Source organism: Arachis ipaensis, chromosome B5 (assembly GCF_059453495.1).
Source record: "Arachis ipaensis isolate K30076 ecotype BB chromosome B5, ASM5945349v1, whole genome shotgun sequence".
Lineage (NCBI taxonomy): Eukaryota > Viridiplantae > Streptophyta > Magnoliopsida > Fabales > Fabaceae > Arachis > Arachis ipaensis.
In genome coordinates, this window is record NC_142440.1 from 94,033,603 (window position 1) to 94,051,170 (window position 17,568).

The window sequence follows — 17,568 nt, forward strand, 5'->3', positions numbered from 1 at the left end:
CGATTGGTCCGTAAAAGAAGTGCTTCAAGTGATAATTGGCAAATGCAAGTCTTTTACTTGTTGGGCAAACAAAAGGAACCAAGAAAGATTGTTATTTAATTAATAAAGCCAAGCCTACTTTTGCATACAGTAACATAGTTATTAATTAACACATAAACTAATAAAAAAAATAATGCCCGATGGAGGCTTTTCAGTATTCAAAGTGCACCTATTTACAACTTAATTAATCTCAACTACACTGCCAACTGAAATCTTCAAAGAACATACATTGAGTAAATAACTACTAAATATACATTCCTTGGATATCTCCCGATGTTTTAAAATTTCTATTTAGTAAATAACTACTAAATATACATTGAGACTCCTTTTTCTGTGCAGGTTTAAGGTTTGAGGAAATAGCAGGAGCTGATGTTTGGCATTCTGATGTTCGAGTGTTTTCAGTACTTGACTCAGGTTCTAGTGAAATCTTAGGTTACTGCTACCTTGATTTGTTTTCAAGGTTGATACTTTTAACTACTTAAAATTATAGTTGTGCATTATGTGTTGTTTGATAATCTGTTTAAGGTCAACTTTGAGAGTACCTAAATTAAATAAGCAGATAGTTAAATCTTGCACTCAATGAAAACCCCTTAACGTGTTTCTTAACAAACTATAAATATATAAAACAAAAAGGTTTTAGAGGCTTATTATTCATTTGCAAGATTATTTTTCTTTGTTTCAGTATAGGAAAACATATTCAAAAGAGATGGATAGGCTTGGAGGTTTGTGGGGTTCTCTTCCATTAGCACTTCTTTTGTTGTTAGGAGCTGCTTTCAATTCAGCACCTGGTGCCAATGCTTGGAGTAAAGAGGGTCATATGATAACCTGCAAAATTGCACAGGTAAACTTCAATTCTGATTTAAGGCGACTACTGGTTCGAGCAAAATCGCCTTTCTTGGAAGATACATGTGGTTTCCACGAAAAAAATTAGTATTGGCTAATGAATTAAATACAAATAATTAAATTGTAATTGATTTCTATTTTGTAGTCACTTTTAGAGCCTGAGGCAACAGAAGTTGTTCATCATTTGTTACCTGAGTATGTTAAAGGACACTTATCAGCCCTTTGTGTATGGCCAGACCAAATAAGGCACCGGTACAAATATAGGTGGACAAGTCCACTTCACTTTATTGACACACCAGATGATTCTTGTTCTTTTTCTTACTCAAGTGAGTATCAACTAAAGATTAAAGGCTTCTATTTATATCAAACTTTCTGCTCTAAAAATGTTAATACAAAATTCTCTCTGTTTTTGCTATTCTTACCATAGGGGACTGCCATGATCAGCATGGAGTGAAGGATATGTGTGTTGCTGGTACTGTAAAAAATTTCACTTCTCAGCTTTTGCATTACAGAATGTCAATCAGGTAGTAGGAACAATGGGGTATGCAGCTCCTGAATGTGTTCATCATCTCCTCTAAAAAGTGTACATAGAAACCATAAAGTTCTATACCATATGAGTGGTTTCTAGCTTAGCTTGTATTGTTGAAGAAATTTTAGAAAATTCTAATGATGCTACTCTACTAATGTTTCTAAGACATGAATGTAATTTTCACTCCATATGAATGTATAACTGTACATTATTGAATGAGTTGAGTTATATGCAAAGAATATTATATAGATAATCTATTTTTCATATACCCTAAAGGAAAAAAAAACAATATATAATTTATATAAGTTAAGTTGAGTTTTTTATATTTATTTTGTATGAAAATATGTTTATTTTGCAATGAAAAAATCTAAAAAAATTCTATTTTATCTTACTGATGAATTTACAGACGAATTTTCTGTCTGTATTCAGAGTTTGGAATGGTATTCCAAGGCTTAAATTACCGACGAAAAATCTGTCTCTAATTACTAACAGAAAATCTGTCGAAAAATCTGTCTCTAATTACCGACGGAAAATCCGTCGGAAAATCTGTCTCTAATTACCAATGAAAAATCCGTCGGAAAGGTTGACACCCAAGGGAAATAGAGGGGAGAATTTACTGAGGGAAAATCTGTCGGTAACTAGTAAAAATTCGTCGGTAAATTACCGACGAAAAAAATCTGTCGGTAAATAATTTCCGACGAGACTTTTACAGAGGGACAAAATCCGTCGGTAACCAAAAATCCGTCTGTAATAAAGACCAAATATGTCCGTAAAACTATCTGTATTAAACAATTTTCTAGTTGTGAGTTCCATGATCACAATATCACATGTAATTACCTAAAGAACCGAAGCTACTAGACCATTTGTAAGCTCTTGCTTAAGTTACAAAACTCGTGCAGGAAATATACCTATTCATCCCATAAATGATGCATATCAAGTTTAAAATAAGAATTAGCACCAACAAAGACAACAATTATTAAGCAATACAGCTTTAAAATTTAGGAGCTATAATGATACAAGTTAGGATAATATCCTCACTAATGTAGCATATCAATATATGATACAATTCAAATATTTATTTAGAAAGAGAAACATCATCCTAATGCTAATATCAATATAGTACAAGAAGTAAAACATAAACCCTATAGTCAACAGTAAATGCATTTCAACCCTAAACCACATTATCACTAACACAAAATCAAAAAATTGAAACAGGAATTAATCAAATAATCCTATGTAACTACTAAAGAAAAACAAAATAACAAGATTTACCACAAACAGAGCATCTTCTATGGCTAGAGAGATCCTTTTTGCTTATCGCTATTAGAGAAATCCTTTTTTGAAAACACTCACAAACGACGACAGAAAAGCCAACTATGGAGACCAGTCGAGTTTTGAAGGAAGATGCTATAGTAATGTCACTCAGAGTAGCGCCATTGAAGATAGGTTTTGAAGGAAGGTCACAACTAGAAAATGGATTAATACAGACAGATTTACAGACAAATTTAGTCTTTATTACAGACGAATTTTCGGTTACTGACAAAATTACCGACGGATTTTGTCCCTCTGTAAAAGCCTCGTCGGAAATTATTTACCGACAAATTTTTTTCTCTCGGAAAATTACCGACGGATTTTTACCAGTTACCGACGAATTTTCCCTCTGTAAATTCTCTATCCATTTCCCTAAGACGACGAACTTTCTGACGGATTTTCCGTCTGTAATTACAGACGAATTTTCCGACAGATTTTTCGTCTGTAATTTGAATCTTGGAAACCATCTTACACTCTAATTACAGACAGAAAATCCGTCTGTAAATCCGTCGGTAAGGTAAAATAATTTTTTTAAATTTTTCTATTACAAAAATAAATCTGTTTTCATATAAAATAAATATAAATTTAATAAATACAATTTTTTATCTATTTTGTATTCGAATATTTATAATATTTCAAAAAATAAACAAATTCATCGTATTATCAAACTAAAAGAAAAGTACTATAAACAAGCAAGTTAATATAATTCAAAACATAAACAAAGTGTATTAATACATCAACTATAATATTACGTAACAACCATACATCAAAGTGTGTTGATACATCAACTATAATTCATCACAAACAAATATTTAATTAAAAGAGCATGTAGTCAAATCTTATGGAATAAGAAATCTCTTAACGTGTATATTTTCCAAGCCAAGCCAAGCTAAACAAATTGCTAGATGTTTTTAGTGCCGACATGTAATTAGAGTAAGATATAGTGTATGAATATCCTACTTGCTAATTAACTTACAGTCACATGCATTCAACTAAATCAATTAAACAAGAATATCCTATTTTTTTGAAGCTAAAAAATGAAGCTTTAAGGGAGAATGTAGCTAGTTTGCAGCAAAACTTGGCCGAGAACCTTAGATCCTCCTTCCTTGGCTCCTTTCTCAGCTTGTCTTTCTTCACCCAATTTTGGGATGTTACAAACACAGCTCAAACACCCAAACTGAAATAACAGAGTAAGATATAGTGCATGAGCGATTTTATTTAAATCACAATATACAATTTCTTCTTTATTACCAAATTAAATACCGACCAAAAAAAAAGTAAAGACTAAAGAACTAATAAAGATGTATGGGAAGTACACCCCTTTTTTATTGAAAATAGATTTACCTGGCCAACATTCCCATTGACAAAAACATTGCTGCAATTCAAGTCCCTATGGATGATGCAAGGTTCATGAGTGTGCAAATAATTCAACCCTCTAAGAATCTGCTTTTACCACTTCTTAAGTGCCTTCAATGAAACATGTCTATGCCTCTTTCTATACTCCCTCAGATTCCCACTTGTGCAAACCTCAGTGATGAAATTCAGTGTGTTCTTATTCTTGTTCTTGTTCTAGTATTCAATTATATATGATAATTGTGTCAAAAATGCAAAACCAATTTTAGAAAATCTAAACAACAACAATATTTCTTGAAAAAATTATATTGTCTGTTGGTTTTAAGACAACAATGGTTTACTTCAAGATAAAAACTTCCAATGCAATGTGAAATTTGTGAAAAAATCATTCATATAGTAGAAAAAATATTTATTGGAGCAAGCTTCTAGGATAAAAAATTTGCTTGTTATAATCACAACCATTGCAAGAAAAATTCTTGATTATCTAAAGAAGTTGCTATAAAAATTTCACCACCCCATTACTTTGAAAGAAACAAAAATATTAGTAGAAAACTAATTCGACAATTCCAGATGATATGATAAATTCTAAGAATCTCTTACTTTTTATTGTCAATACTTGGGATATCATTTCTTTCTGCCTTCTCCACAATCACCTTCAGAAATATCCAGAGAATATTTAGCACAACAACTAGAGATGCATCATTGATGTTCATATTCAGGTATCACAAGTAGCAACTAGGATCATAAACTAAACATGAATTGTTCTTGTCTAATAAAATATCACGCCTGTTTCTTCCTGAAAACTTAAAATTATTCTATCTCTAAAGCTGAATTGGATATTCTTATCCCATTAATTCGCATCAAATGAAAGGAATGATGTAACCATAATACTAAAACTCGAGTAGAATACAATAAAACTGTTCAGCCCCTTGTCCACAAATACATAGAATCATATATAAAAATCATTTCAACATTAGCTCTTGAATTTAATTTATTGATTCAACAATCTGAATCATTCTGTAGTGAGTCATTTCAGCTCCAATAAAGGATTTTCCCACAAAAATAAAGCCATACATGTAGAGACTATAGTTAAAGAAGAACTAAAATTATAAAAGAAAAAGCACTTGCCATGATACCAAACCTCCAAACAAAGTATTTCCCATAGTGTATAATACTATATGCTAAAGTGTCAAAGATGTAGGTAGGTAGCTAACATGCAGTTACTACTATTAACCACAATTTGCTTGCTAGAATAGGCCCAAAAGAATCAACGAAATCAAAAGCATTGGCTCTATAACCAACAAAAGAGATAACTTTGTCTTTTACACAAGTACATGATTCAACATCAGTAGCATCAATAAGGGATAGCTGCAAAGAGAAAATCACTATGAATTCTCACCGGGATACGATCCGAATATTTCTCCCTAACCTAGCAGCCTCAGCTTTTCTCTTCTCTGAAGACAATAATTAATCATTGCTGTATATTAGCAACAATAAAACACACAATCAAAACAAGTATTCATCACCAAAAAAAGAAAGAAACCAGTAATATATACCAAGATCATGTTCTTGTTTGAAGTAACTCTTTGCCATTTTTCTTGAACCTAGCGATAAACAAAGCAAAAGTCAACTCATGTAGAATGAGACATGGAATTTCTAACAAAGAGCAAGTAATCACGTAATCATTCAACCAAAAATAAAAAATAGATATTTGCAAAATAGAAAAATAGAAAAATTATTAAACATTCTCAGCAAATAACATAACACAAGAATGGATAAGGAACATTTCCATTAGTTTTCTATATACTTTTCCATGTACTTTTACTACTACTACTACTAATTTACTTACCTAAGGTACATGGAACAAGGTAGAGAAGTGCCGGTTGTCCATGACCTTTCATCAAGTATAGCCCAAGATATGTTAGGAAAAGGCCTGAAAAAGGGATCGTCAGATTGTATGAGAATAAATTAATAGTATCCATTTTACAATTTATAAACACTATTGAATTGATCATCTTTTATCAAAATATAATCAGTGTAGCTTATGATATGAAATGATACTGAAAACTATGTTACCAACTCCAATGGTATAACCATATATCAAATTTTACATGTTAAGTGAAATTACCCAGCCATGGCATGAACCAGAATTTGATCCATCGCATGATTCTTGTCTTATAAATAATTAACGGCCATCCAATTGCCATAAAGGCAAAAACACAAGCTAAACTTATCTTGACCCTCTTTACTTCATTTGTCCTGAACTTCTTCAAATCAAAGTGCCACATCAACCTGCCAGAGGGCATGGTTATATCAAGATTTAGTATAGATTAAAATTGAGACTGCCCACTGCTCAAGTCAACGAAGAAGTTCTTGAGGAACAAAACAATGATATTATAGGGCATAGTTGATCACATAGAATAAAAATCTCATAATGTACCATCCCGGTGAGCAATAGACATCCAAGTTTGAAATATATTATTGCATTTTGCAAAACAGGAGATGAATCAAACTCATCTTTCCAAACAGGGTGCCAAGCAATATCTTCATACAACCTATAACAATGGAGATATTACCTCAAACTCAACCATTCTGAGGAAGAGAAGAATGGTACATTAGGATCTGAATGGTATAAACAAACTCAAATTCATTAACCTTGATTTCAAATTTATACTCTCCAAAAAGATAGAGAATGAACTATGAAGTGTTGTTTAGTAGTGTTTACCTCTGGAAGCATTTACGAGAGCGAAGAAGCTCTGTTCAAGGTCATGGATGAAATCACTTTCCTTCTTTGACAGGAAGAGCTTGATGCGACGGTAGCTCTCAAACATGGTTCGAACCTCATCTTTGTTCCTCTGCTTGGTGACGACCTCATCCTGTGACAAAGGCAGAGGAGGAGGAGTACGCGGACGAGCTAGGGTTTGAGGAGATTGTGGCGGCGGTGCTAGCGGCGGTGGTGTGGCAGTGGGGATTCCGGGAGAGTGTTGTGCTTTCGCTTCTTCAATGGCTGCTCGGCGGATGCCATTGGTTATAGTTAGTGCCGCTGAATGAGCGATCGGTGCTGTAGTTTTATAAAATCGCGAAGGTAGACAAAGGCGACGAAGACGGTGGCGGAGAAATGCACATTAGGGTTCGAAAGGGAACGACGTGAGCAACACACATAGAAGAGCCAAGAAGGGGTGTGACGGGGCAATGGAAGTTCAGTGCAATGGAGGTTCAGTGTGGCGGCGGCAAAAGGTGCGGCGGCGGTGCAAGGCTGAGAAGCGCCGCCGATAGAGCATTTGGAGGGGAGGGTGTGGAGGCGCGGGGAAGAATATGTGAAATGAGGAGGAGTTAGTAACGCTGAACCTTATTTTAATATTTTCGATGGAAAATTTTAAATTACAGACAGAAAATTCGTCTGTAATAATTTAATAAAATGCAGCATTCTGTCCATTTAATTACAGACGGATTTTCCACCTGTAACCATTTCTCATGAAAAGAAATTAATTTTTCCGATAGAATTATCGACGGATTTTTTTCCATCTGTAATTTATGCTAATTCATTTTTTTTGTTTTCCGACAAAAAATCTCTCTGAAATTCCGTCTGGATTTCCGTGGGATAAAATCCATCAGAAATATCCGTCTGTAATAACTAATTTTCTAGTAGCGGGTGTTTGTGTTTCTGTTTTGGAAGGGAGAGAAAATGTTGAGTTATACTTCTGCCCATGAAAACAACATCGTTTGGCCCAAATTAGGCGCCAAACCAACACTGTGTCATTTTAGGCTTGCCAACATGTCAAAAGAGAGTCCACCTCATCTTTCCGGTGAAGCCTAGTTGACTGAAAATGCTTGAAGGATGACTCTGAGTTCCAGAGTACAATTTCAGGGTTGCATATGAGTAACTATTAATTTCAGGAACTACTATGAGACTCGAGTGTAACTTGAAGGACCACTTTGAGTCTTAACTCAATTCTTTCCACACATGGTGAAATTTTGAACTTCTTTTGGTGATCCCTTTGGAACATATTGAAAGTGATCCCTTAGTGATTAGTTTATGGTATTGGTAATTAAAGATTAGATGCCAACGTGAACATGTTTTAGTGTATACGGACTACTTCAATTTTCTATACATAATCCACTTGGCTAAGGTATAAAACCATCTAATTGACCATATAAATTTTGCTTATATTGTGGGTGCAATTGTCATTATGTGGACACGAACAATAGAGGGGCTCTTGGGCTTCTTCTGGTTTTTGGTATACTAGGCTTCTGGATAGATGATTTGGTTTTTTTCTTAACTGTGATGTATTATAGGCTAATCGAATTGGCATTATGTTCATGCGCCAAATGAATATAAGGCGGGGATGTGTTGTGTTAGAAAATTTGGTGCTATAATGACCTAAAAAAAGTACCCATGGTTAAAAATCGTGCTAAAAAGTATCTATGATCACGGTTTTTTAATAAAAGGTAATCTAAAAGGGTATATAGTCACGATTTTGGGAGTAATCTAAAGGGATCTGGTGGACGAAATTGTGATCACATTAATGTAGTACTCTTTGTTATTGTATGGAATCATTATTATGGCTCTTTACTATGTGTGGACACAACTCCGTTCAACTAACCAGCAAGTGTACTGGGTCGTCCAAGTAATAAACCTTACGTGAGTAAGGGTCGATCCCACAGAGATTGTTGGCTTGAAGCAAGCTATGGTCACCTTGTAAATCTCAGTCAGGCGGATTTAAACATGATATTTTTATTAGATTAAAATAAACAATAAAAGGGATAGAGGTACTTATGTAGATTCATTGGCAGGAATTTCAGATAAGCGAATGGAGATGCTTTTCATTCCTCTGAACCTCTGCTTTCCTGCTATCTTCATCCAATCTGTCTTACTCCTTTCCATGGCTGGCTGTATGCAAGGGCATCACCGTTGTCAGTGGCTACATCCCCTCCTCTCAGTGAATCATATGCTCACGCACCCTGTCACGGCACGGCTATTCATCTGTCGGTTCTCGATCATGCTGGAATAGGATTCACCCTCCTTTTGCGTCTGTCACTAACGCCCAACAATCGCGAGTTTGAAGCTCGTCACAGTCATTCAATCATTGAATCCTACTCAGAATACCACAGACAAGGTTTAGACCTTCCGGATTCTCTTGAATGCCGCCATCATTCTAGCTTACGCCACGAAGATTCTGGTTAGGAGATCTAAGAGATACTCATTCTAGCTTAATTCATGTAGAACAGAAGTGTTTGTCAGGCACGCGTTCATAAGGAAGAAGGATGATGAGCGTCACACATAATCATCACCTTCATCACATTCTTGGGTGCGAATGGATATCTTAGAAGAGAAATAAGAAGAATTGAATAGAAAACAGAAGTACTTTGCATTAATCTTTGAGGAACAGCAGAGCTCCACACCTTAATCTATGGAGTGTAGAAACTCTACCGTTGAAAATACATAAGTGAAAGGTCCAGGCATGGCCGTGTGGCCAGCCCCTCTGATCTAAGAACCAGGCGTCCAAAGATGTCAAATACAATAGTAAAAGGTCCTATTTATAATAAACTAGCTACTAGGGTTTACATGAGTAAGTAATTGATGTACAAATCCACTTCCGGGGCCCACTTGGTGTGTGCTTGGGCTTGGGCTTGAGTGTTACACGTGCAGAGGCCATTTGTGGAGTTGAACGCCAGTTTCTGTGCCAGTTTGGGCGTTCAACTCTGGTTTTGGATCCTTTTCTAGCGCTGGACGCCAGAATTGGGCAGAAGGCTGGCGTTGAACGCCAGTTTACGTCGTCAATTCTTGGCCAAAGTATGGACTATTATATATTTCTGGAAAGCCCTGGATGTCTACTTTCCAACTCAATTGGAAGCGCGCCATTTCGAGTTCTGTAGCTCCTGAAAATCCACTTTGAGTGCAGGGAGGTCAGAATCCAACAACATCAGCAGTCCTTTTTCAACCTCTGAATCTGATTTCTGCTCAAGTCCCTCAATTTCAGCCAGAAAATACCTGAAATCACAGAAAAACACACAAACTCATAGTAAAGTCCAGAAATGTGAATTTAACACAAAATCTATTAAAAACATCCCTAAAAGTAACTAGATCCTACTAAAAACATACTAAAAACAATGTCAAAAAGCGTATAAATTATCCGCTCATCACAACACCAAACTTAAATTGTTGCTTGTCCCCAAGCAACTGAAAATCAAAATAGGAGACAAAGAATAGAATATACTATAAATTCCAAACTATCAATGAAACAGAGCTTCAATCATATGAGCGGGACTTATAGCTTTTTGCCTCTTGAATAGTTTTGGCATCTCACTTTATCCATTGAAGTTTAGAATGATTGGCATCTATAGGAACTTCAGATTTCGAATAGTGTTATTGACTCCTAGTTCAGTATGATGATTTTTGAACACAGCTTCTTTATGAGTCTTGGCCGTGGCCCTAAGCATTTTGTTTTCCAGTATTACCACCGGATACATAAATGCCACAGACACATAATTGGGTGAACCTTTTCAGATTGTGACTCAGCTTTGCTAAAGTCCCCAATTAGAGGTGTCCAGGGTTCTTAAGCACACTCTTTTTTTGCTTTGGACCTTGACTTTAACCGCTCAGTCTCAAGTTTTCACTTGACACCTACACGCCACAAGCACATGGTTAGGGACAGCTTAGTTTAGCCGCTTAGACCAGGATTTTATTCCTTTAGGCCCTCCTATCCACTGATGCTCAAAGCCTTGGGATCCTTTTTATTTCCCTTGCCTTTTGGTTTTAAGGGTTATTGGCTTTTTGCTCTTGCCTCTTTCTTTCTGTTTTTTTTTCGCCTAATTTTTTTTTCTTTTTTTTTCTGCAAGCTTTGTTCTTTGCTGCTTTTTCTTGCTTCAAGAATCATTTTTATGATTTTTCAGGTTATCAAATAACATGTCTCCTAGTCATCATTCTTTCAAGAGCCAACATATTTAACATTCTTAAACAACAACTTCAAAAGACATATGCACTGTTCAAGCATTCATTCAGAAAACAAGAAGCATTGTCACCACATCAATATAATTAAACTAAGTTCAAGGATAAATTCGAAACTCATGTACTTCTTGTTCTTTTGAATTAAAACATTTTTCATTTAAGAGAGGTGATGGATTCATAGGACATTCATATCTTTAAGACAAAGTTACTAACTACTAATGATCATGTAATGAAGACACAAACACAGATAAGCACATAACATAGAGAAAACGAAAAATACAAAAGAAATAAGAGCAAGGAATGAATCCACCTTAGTGATGATGGCATTTCAATGATGTTCTTGAGCTCTTCTATGTCTCTTCCTTGCCTTTGCTGCTCCTCCTTCATTGCTTTTAGCTCTTCTCTGATTTCATGAAGGATGATGGAGTGCTCTTGATGTTCCACCCTTAGTTGCTTCCAATAACTGTGTGGAAGAAAATGTATCCCCTGAGGTATCTCAGGGATCTCTTGATTTGCAGTCAAATGTTCTACCACTGAGCTATAGATCCTTTACATAATTGTTTTACCACACCAAACTTAGAATGTTGCTCGCCCTCGAGCAAAAGAAGAGGGAATAGATGAAGAAGAAGATGTGGAAATAAAAACTAGGATTATGAGGAGGTAAGGTGGGGATCCTGTGGGGTTCACAGATCCTGAGATGATCCTGTGGTGTCCACAGATCCTGAGGTGTCAAGGATTTACATCCCTGCACCCATTAGGCATGTAAAATGCCCTTGCACTCAACTCTGGGCGTTCAGCGCCAGGTTGGTGCCCATTTTGGGCGTTCAACGCCTATTTGCTGCCATTTCTGGCGTTGAACGCCAGACAGATGCTCCTCCAGGGTGTGATTTTTCTTCTGCTGTTTTTGATTCCGTTTTCAATTTTTATAATTATTTTGTGACTCCACATGATCATGAACCTACGAAAACATGAAAAATAATAAAAAAATTAGATAAACATTGGGTTGCCTCCCAACAAGCGCTTCTTTAATGTCAATAGCTTGACAGTGGGCTCTCATGGAGCCTCACAGATGTGTAGAGCTTTGTTGAGACTCTCCAACACCAAACTTAGAGTTTGGATATGGGAGTTCAACACCAAACTTAGAGTTTGGCTGTGGCCTCCCAACACCAAACTTAGAGTTTGACTGTGGGGGCTCTGGTTGACTCTGCTTGGAGGGAAGCTTTTTTTGCTTCCTCTCCATGGTTGCAGAGGGAGATCCTTGAGTTTTAAACACAAGGGAGTCCTCATTCCATTGAAGGACTATTTCACCTCTGTCAACATCAATCACAGCTCTTGCTGTGGCCAGGAAAGGTCTTCCTAGGATGATGGATTCATCCTCTTCCTTTCCAGTATCCAGGACTATGAAATCAGTAGGTATGTAAAGGCCCTCAACCTTTACTAATACATCTTCTACTTGTCCATAAGCCTGTCTTCTTGAGCTGTCTGCCATCTCTAGTGAGATTTTAGCAGCTTGCACCCCATAGATTCCCAGTTTCTCTATTACAGAGAGGGGCATGAGGTTTATTCCTGAACCAAGGTCACACAGAGCCTTAAAGACCATGGTGCCTATGGTACAGGGTATTATGAACTTTCCAGGATCCTGTCTCTTCTGAGGCAATGTCAGTTGATCCAGATCACTTAGTTCATTGATGAACAAGGGAGGTTCAACTTCCCAAGTATCAATGCCAAATAATTTGGCATTCAGCTTCATGATTGCACCAAGGAACTTGGCAGTTTGCTCTTCAGTGACATCCTCATTCTCTTCAGAAGAGGAATACTCATTAGAGCTCATGAAGGGCATAAGGAGGTTCAATGGAAGCTCTATGGTCTCTAGATGAGCCTCAGAGTCCTTTGGTTCCCCAGAGGGAAGCTCCTTATTGATCACTGGACGTCCCAGGAGGTCTTCCTCCTTGGGATTCACGTCCTCTCCTCTCCTCACAGGTTCGGCCATGGCGCTTATGTCAATGGCCTTGCACTCTCCTTTTGGGTTCTCTTCTGTATTGCTTGGGAGAGCACTAGGAGGGATTTCAGTGATCTTTTTACTCAGCTGGCCCACTTGTGCTTCCAGATTTCTAATGGAAGACCTTGTTTCATTCATGAAACTTTCAGTGGCCTTAGATAGATCAGAGACTAGATTTGCTAAATTAGAAGCGTTTTGTCTAGAGTTCTCTGTCTGTTGCTGAGTTGATGATGGAAAAGGTTTGCTATTGCTAAACCTGTTTCTCCCACCATTGTTAAAGCCTTGTTGAGGCTTCTGATCCTTCCATGAGAAATTTGGATGATTTCTCCATGTTGAGTTATAGGTGTTTCCATAAGGTTCACCTAAGTAATTCACCTCTGCTATTGCAGGGTTCTCAGGATTATAGGCTTCTTCTTCAGAAGATGCCTCTTGAGTACTGTTGGATGCAGCTTGCATTCCATGCAGACTCTGAGAGATCATATTGACTTGCTGAGTCAATATTTTATTCTGAGCCAATATGGCATTCAGAGTATCAACTTCAAGAACTCCCTTCTTCATAGGCGTCCCATTACTCACAGGATTCCTTTCAGAAGTGTACATGAACTGGTTATTAGCAACCATGTCAATGAGTTCTTGAGCTTCTGCAGGCGTTTTCTTTAGGTGAATGGATCCACCTGCAGAAGTGTCCAGTGACATCTTTGATAGCTCAGATAAACCATCATAGAATATATCCAGGATGGTCCATTCTGAAAGCATGTCAGAAGGACACTTTTTGGTCAACTGTTTGTATCTTTCCCAAGCTTCATAGAGAGATTCACCTTCTTTCTGTTTGAAGGTTTGAACATCAGCTCTAAGCTTGCTCAGCTTTTGAGGAGGAAAGTACTTGGCTAAGAAAGCCGTGACCAGCTTATCCCAAGAGTTCAGGCTGTCTTTAGGTTGAGAATCCAACCATAATCTAGCTCTGTCTCTTACAGCAAAAGGGAAAAGCATGAGCCTGTAGACTTCAGGATCTATTCCATTAGTCTTAACAGTATCACATATCTGCAAGAATTCAGTTAAGAACTGAAAAGGATCTTCAGATGGAAGTCCATGAAACTTGCAGTTCTGCTGCATCAGAGAAACTAATTGAGGTTTCAGCTCAAAATTGTTTGCTCCAATGGCAGGAATGGAGATGCTTCTTCCATGTAAATTGGAATTAGGTGCAGTAAAGTCACCAAGCATCCTCCTTTCATTATTATTATTTTCGCCTGCCATCTCCTCTGCCTGTTCGAAAATTTCTGAAAGGTTATCTCTGGATTGTTGTATTTTAGCTTCTCTTAATTTTCTCTTCAGAGTTCTTTCAGGTTCTGGATCTGCTTCTACAAGAATGTTCTTATCCTTGCTCCTGCTCATATGACAAGGAAGAACGGCCAGAAAAATGATAATAATAATAGAGATCCTTTATACCACAGTATAGGGATTCCTGTGTGAGTGGAAGAAGAGGGGGAGATAAAGAATGTGATGTAAAGGAAGAAACACAACTGTACCAATGGAAGAGATGTGAGATGAGATGTTAGGATAGGAATGACTAAATAGAATAGGATGGGAGAGGTATAATTTTCGAAAATTATTTTGAAAAGGAGTTAGTGATTTTTGAAAATTGGTTTTTGAAAAATATTTAGTATTTTTTTCGAAAATTTTTTTTTTTTGAAATCAAAAATAAAAATAAAAATAATTAGTTAATTAAAAAGAAATTTTTGAAAAAAAAAAAAAGGGAGGTATTTTCGAAAATTAGAGAGAGGGAGTTAGTTAGGTGGTTTTGAAAAAGTTAAGAAACAAACAAAAAGTTAGTTAGTTAGTTGAAACAAATTTTGAAAAGATAGGAAGTTAGGAGGTTAGGAAAGATATTTTGAAAAGATATTTTTGAAAAAGATAAGATAAGAAGATATTTTTGAAAAGATATGATTGAAATTAGTTTTGAAAAAGATTTGAATTTTTTTTTTTTTTAAAATCACAATTAATGACTTGATTCATAAGAAATCACAAGATATGATTCTAGAACTTAAAGTTTGAATCTTTCTTAACAAGCAAGTAACAAACTTCAAATTTTTGAATCAAAACATTAATTGCTATTGTTATTTTCGAAAATTATGATATAAAATAAGAAAAAGATTTTTGAAAAATATTTTTTTTGAATTTTTCGAAAATAACCAAAAATTTTGAAAAAGATTTGATTTTTGAAAAAGATTTTGAAAAAGATAAGATTTTCAAATTGAAAATTTGATTTGGCTCATGAGAAACAATTTGATTTTTAAAATTTTTTGAAAAAGTCAATCCAAATTTTCGAATTTGATGAGAAAAAAAGGGAAAGATATTTTTTTTATTTTTGAATTTTTTTTTTTGAAAAACATGAAAAATATGCAATGCATGAAATTTTTAGATCAAAACAATGAATGCATGCAAGAATGCTATGAATGTCAAGATGAACACCAAGAACACTATGAATGTCAAGATGAACATCATAGACACAATTTTGAAAAATTTTTAATGCAAGAAAACATGCAAGACACCAAACTTAGAATTCTTTAATGCTTAGACACTAAGAATTCAAGAATGCATATGATAAACATGAAAAGACACAAAACAAAAAATCATCAAGATCAAACAAGAAGACTTACCAAGAACAACTTGAAGATCATGAAGAACACCATGAATGCATGAAATTTTCGAAATATGCAAGATGCACATGCAATTGACACCAAACTTATGATGTGACTCAAGACTCAAACAAGAAATAGAAAAATATTTTTGATTTTTATGATTTTCTAATTTTTTTTTTGGATTTTTATTTTATATTTTTCGAAAAACTATTTTGAAAAAGAAAAATATGGATTCAAAATTTTTAATATGAATTCCAGGAATCTTATGCTCTAAAGCTCCAATCAAAGGGTCAGGCATGGCTTAATAGCCAGCCAAGCTTTAGTATGTAACTCAGACATGACACGCCTGACATTCCTTACATTCAACAGCCAATTGGCTAAGAAAGATAAAGAAGCTCTTCTCTTGGGTATAAGGATTGAGACATGGCTTTACAGCCAGCCAGGCTTCAATCATGCTTCATGAAACACTAGAATTCATTCTTAAAAATTCTGAAGCCATAGAATAATTTATTTTTGAAAACAATTTTTTTTTTTCGAAAACAAAGCAGAAAATTTTGAAAGATTTTTGAAAAAATTTTGGAAAGAAAACAAAAAGAAAATTACCTAATCTGAGCAACAAGATGAACCGTCAGTTGTCCAAACTCAAACAATCCCCGGCAACGGCGCCAAAAACTTGGTGGACGAAATTGTGATCACATTAATGTAGTACTCTTTGTTATTGTATGGAATCATTATTATGGCTCTTTACTATGTGTGGACACAACTCCGTTCAACTAACCAGCAAGTGTACTGGGTCGTCCAAGTAATAAACCTTACGTGAGTAAGGGTCGATCCCACAGAGATTGTTGGCTTAAAGCAAGCTATGGTCACCTTGTAAATCTCAGTCAGGCGGATTTAAACATGATATTTTTATTAGATTAAAATAAACAATAAAAGGGATAGAGGTACTTATGTAGATTCATTGGCAGGAATTTCAGATAAGCGAATGGAGATGCTTTTCATTCCTCTGAACCTCTGCTTTCCTGCTATCTTCATCCAATCTGTCTTACTCCTTTCCATAGCTGGCTGTATGCAAGGGCATCACCGTTGTCAGTGGCTACATTCCCTCCTCTCAGTGAATCATATGCTCACGCACCCTGTCACGGCACGGCTATTCATCTGTCGGTTCTCGATCATGCTGGAATAGGATTCACCCTCCTTTTGCGTCTGTCACTAACGCCCAACAATCGCGAGTTTGAAGCTCGTCACAGTCATTCAATCATTGAATCCTACTCAGAATACCACAGACAAGGTTTAGACCTTCCGGATTCTCTTGAATGCCGCCATCATTCTAGCTTACGCCACGAAGATTCTGGTTAGGAGATCTAAGAGATACTCATTCTAGCTTAATTCATGTAGAACAGAAGTGTTTGTCAGGCACGCGTTCATAAGGAAGAAGGATGATGAGCGTCACACATAATCATCACCTTCATCACGTTCTTGGGTGCGAATGGATATCTTAGAAGAGAAATAAGAAGAATTGAATAGAAAACAGAAGTACTTTGCATTAATCTTTGAGGAACAGCAGAGCTCCACACCTTAATCTATGGAGTGTAGAAACTCTACCGTTGAAAATACATAAGTGAAAGGTTCAGGCATGGCCGTGTGGCCAGCCCCTCTGATCTAAGAACCAGGCGTCCAAAGATGTCAAATACAATAGTAAAAGGTCCTATTTATAATAAACTAGCTACTAGGGTTTACATGAGTAAGTAATTGATGTACAAATCCACTTCCGGGGCCCACTTGGTGTGTGCTTGGGCTTGGGCTTGAGTGTTACACGTGCAGAGGCTATTTGTGGAGTTGAACGCCAGTTTCTGTGCCAGTTTGGGCGTTCAACTCTGGTTTTGGATCCTTTTCTGGCGCTGGA

At 36.2% G+C, this 17,568-nt stretch overlaps 1 protein-coding gene, 1 long non-coding RNA gene and 1 other non-coding gene across 4 annotated transcripts; 2 read left to right on the forward strand and 1 right to left on the reverse strand.

Moving 5' to 3' along the window:
- The first annotated feature begins 378 nt into the window (after positions 1 to 378).
- Positions 379 to 1,135, forward strand: LOC110262355 (uncharacterized). Its single transcript, XR_015883295.1, has 3 exons — positions 379 to 499; positions 722 to 880; positions 1,028 to 1,135. It is a non-coding gene; the product is annotated as an uncharacterized LOC110262355 (long non-coding RNA).
- Positions 1,136 to 3,690: 2,555 nt separating this feature from the next.
- Positions 3,691 to 6,363, reverse strand: LOC107641937 (omega-6 fatty acid desaturase, chloroplastic-like). 2 transcript variants are annotated; one of them, XR_002363202.2, is made up of 5 exons: positions 5,632 to 5,664; positions 5,475 to 5,529; positions 4,676 to 4,728; positions 4,067 to 4,291; positions 3,691 to 3,899 (listed from the first exon to the last, which is right to left on the reverse strand). XR_002363202.2 is itself a non-coding variant. In XM_021124132.2 (4 exons), exons 1-4 carry the CDS (start codon positions 6,361 to 6,363, stop codon positions 5,471 to 5,473), a joined length of 351 nt encoding a protein of 116 aa, XP_020979791.1. The 2 variants fall into 2 exon arrangements, 1 of the variants encoding a protein (XP_020979791.1); XM_021124132.2 differs by lacking the exons at positions 3,691 to 3,899; positions 4,067 to 4,291; positions 4,676 to 4,728 and adding exons at positions 5,925 to 6,008; positions 6,204 to 6,363 and having other exon boundaries at positions 5,471 to 5,529; positions 5,632 to 5,679.
- A 7,410-nt stretch (positions 6,364 to 13,773) lies between these two features.
- On the forward strand, positions 13,774 to 13,881 carry LOC148565020 (small nucleolar RNA R71). The gene has a single exon (XR_015884724.1). It is a non-coding gene; the product is annotated as a small nucleolar RNA R71 (small nucleolar RNA).
- The last annotated feature ends 3,687 nt before the right edge of the window (positions 13,882 to 17,568 follow it).

What these genes read in the sequence shown, in the direction of transcription:
- LOC107641937 (XM_021124132.2), bottom strand. Translation starts at nt 6,363, where the DNA reads ATGTGGCACTTTGATTTGAAGAAGTTCAGGACAAATGAAGTAAAGAGG. An exon ending in CCTTGTTCCATGTACCTTAG is followed by an intron (nt 5,680 to 5,924) that starts GTAAGTAAATTA and finishes GTTTATCGCTAG; the next exon opens with GTTCAAGAAAAATGGCAAAG. An exon ending in CAAACAAGAACATGATCTTG is followed by an intron (nt 5,530 to 5,631) that starts GTATATATTACT and finishes TATTGTCTTCAG; the next exon opens with AGAAGAGAAAAGCTGAGGCT.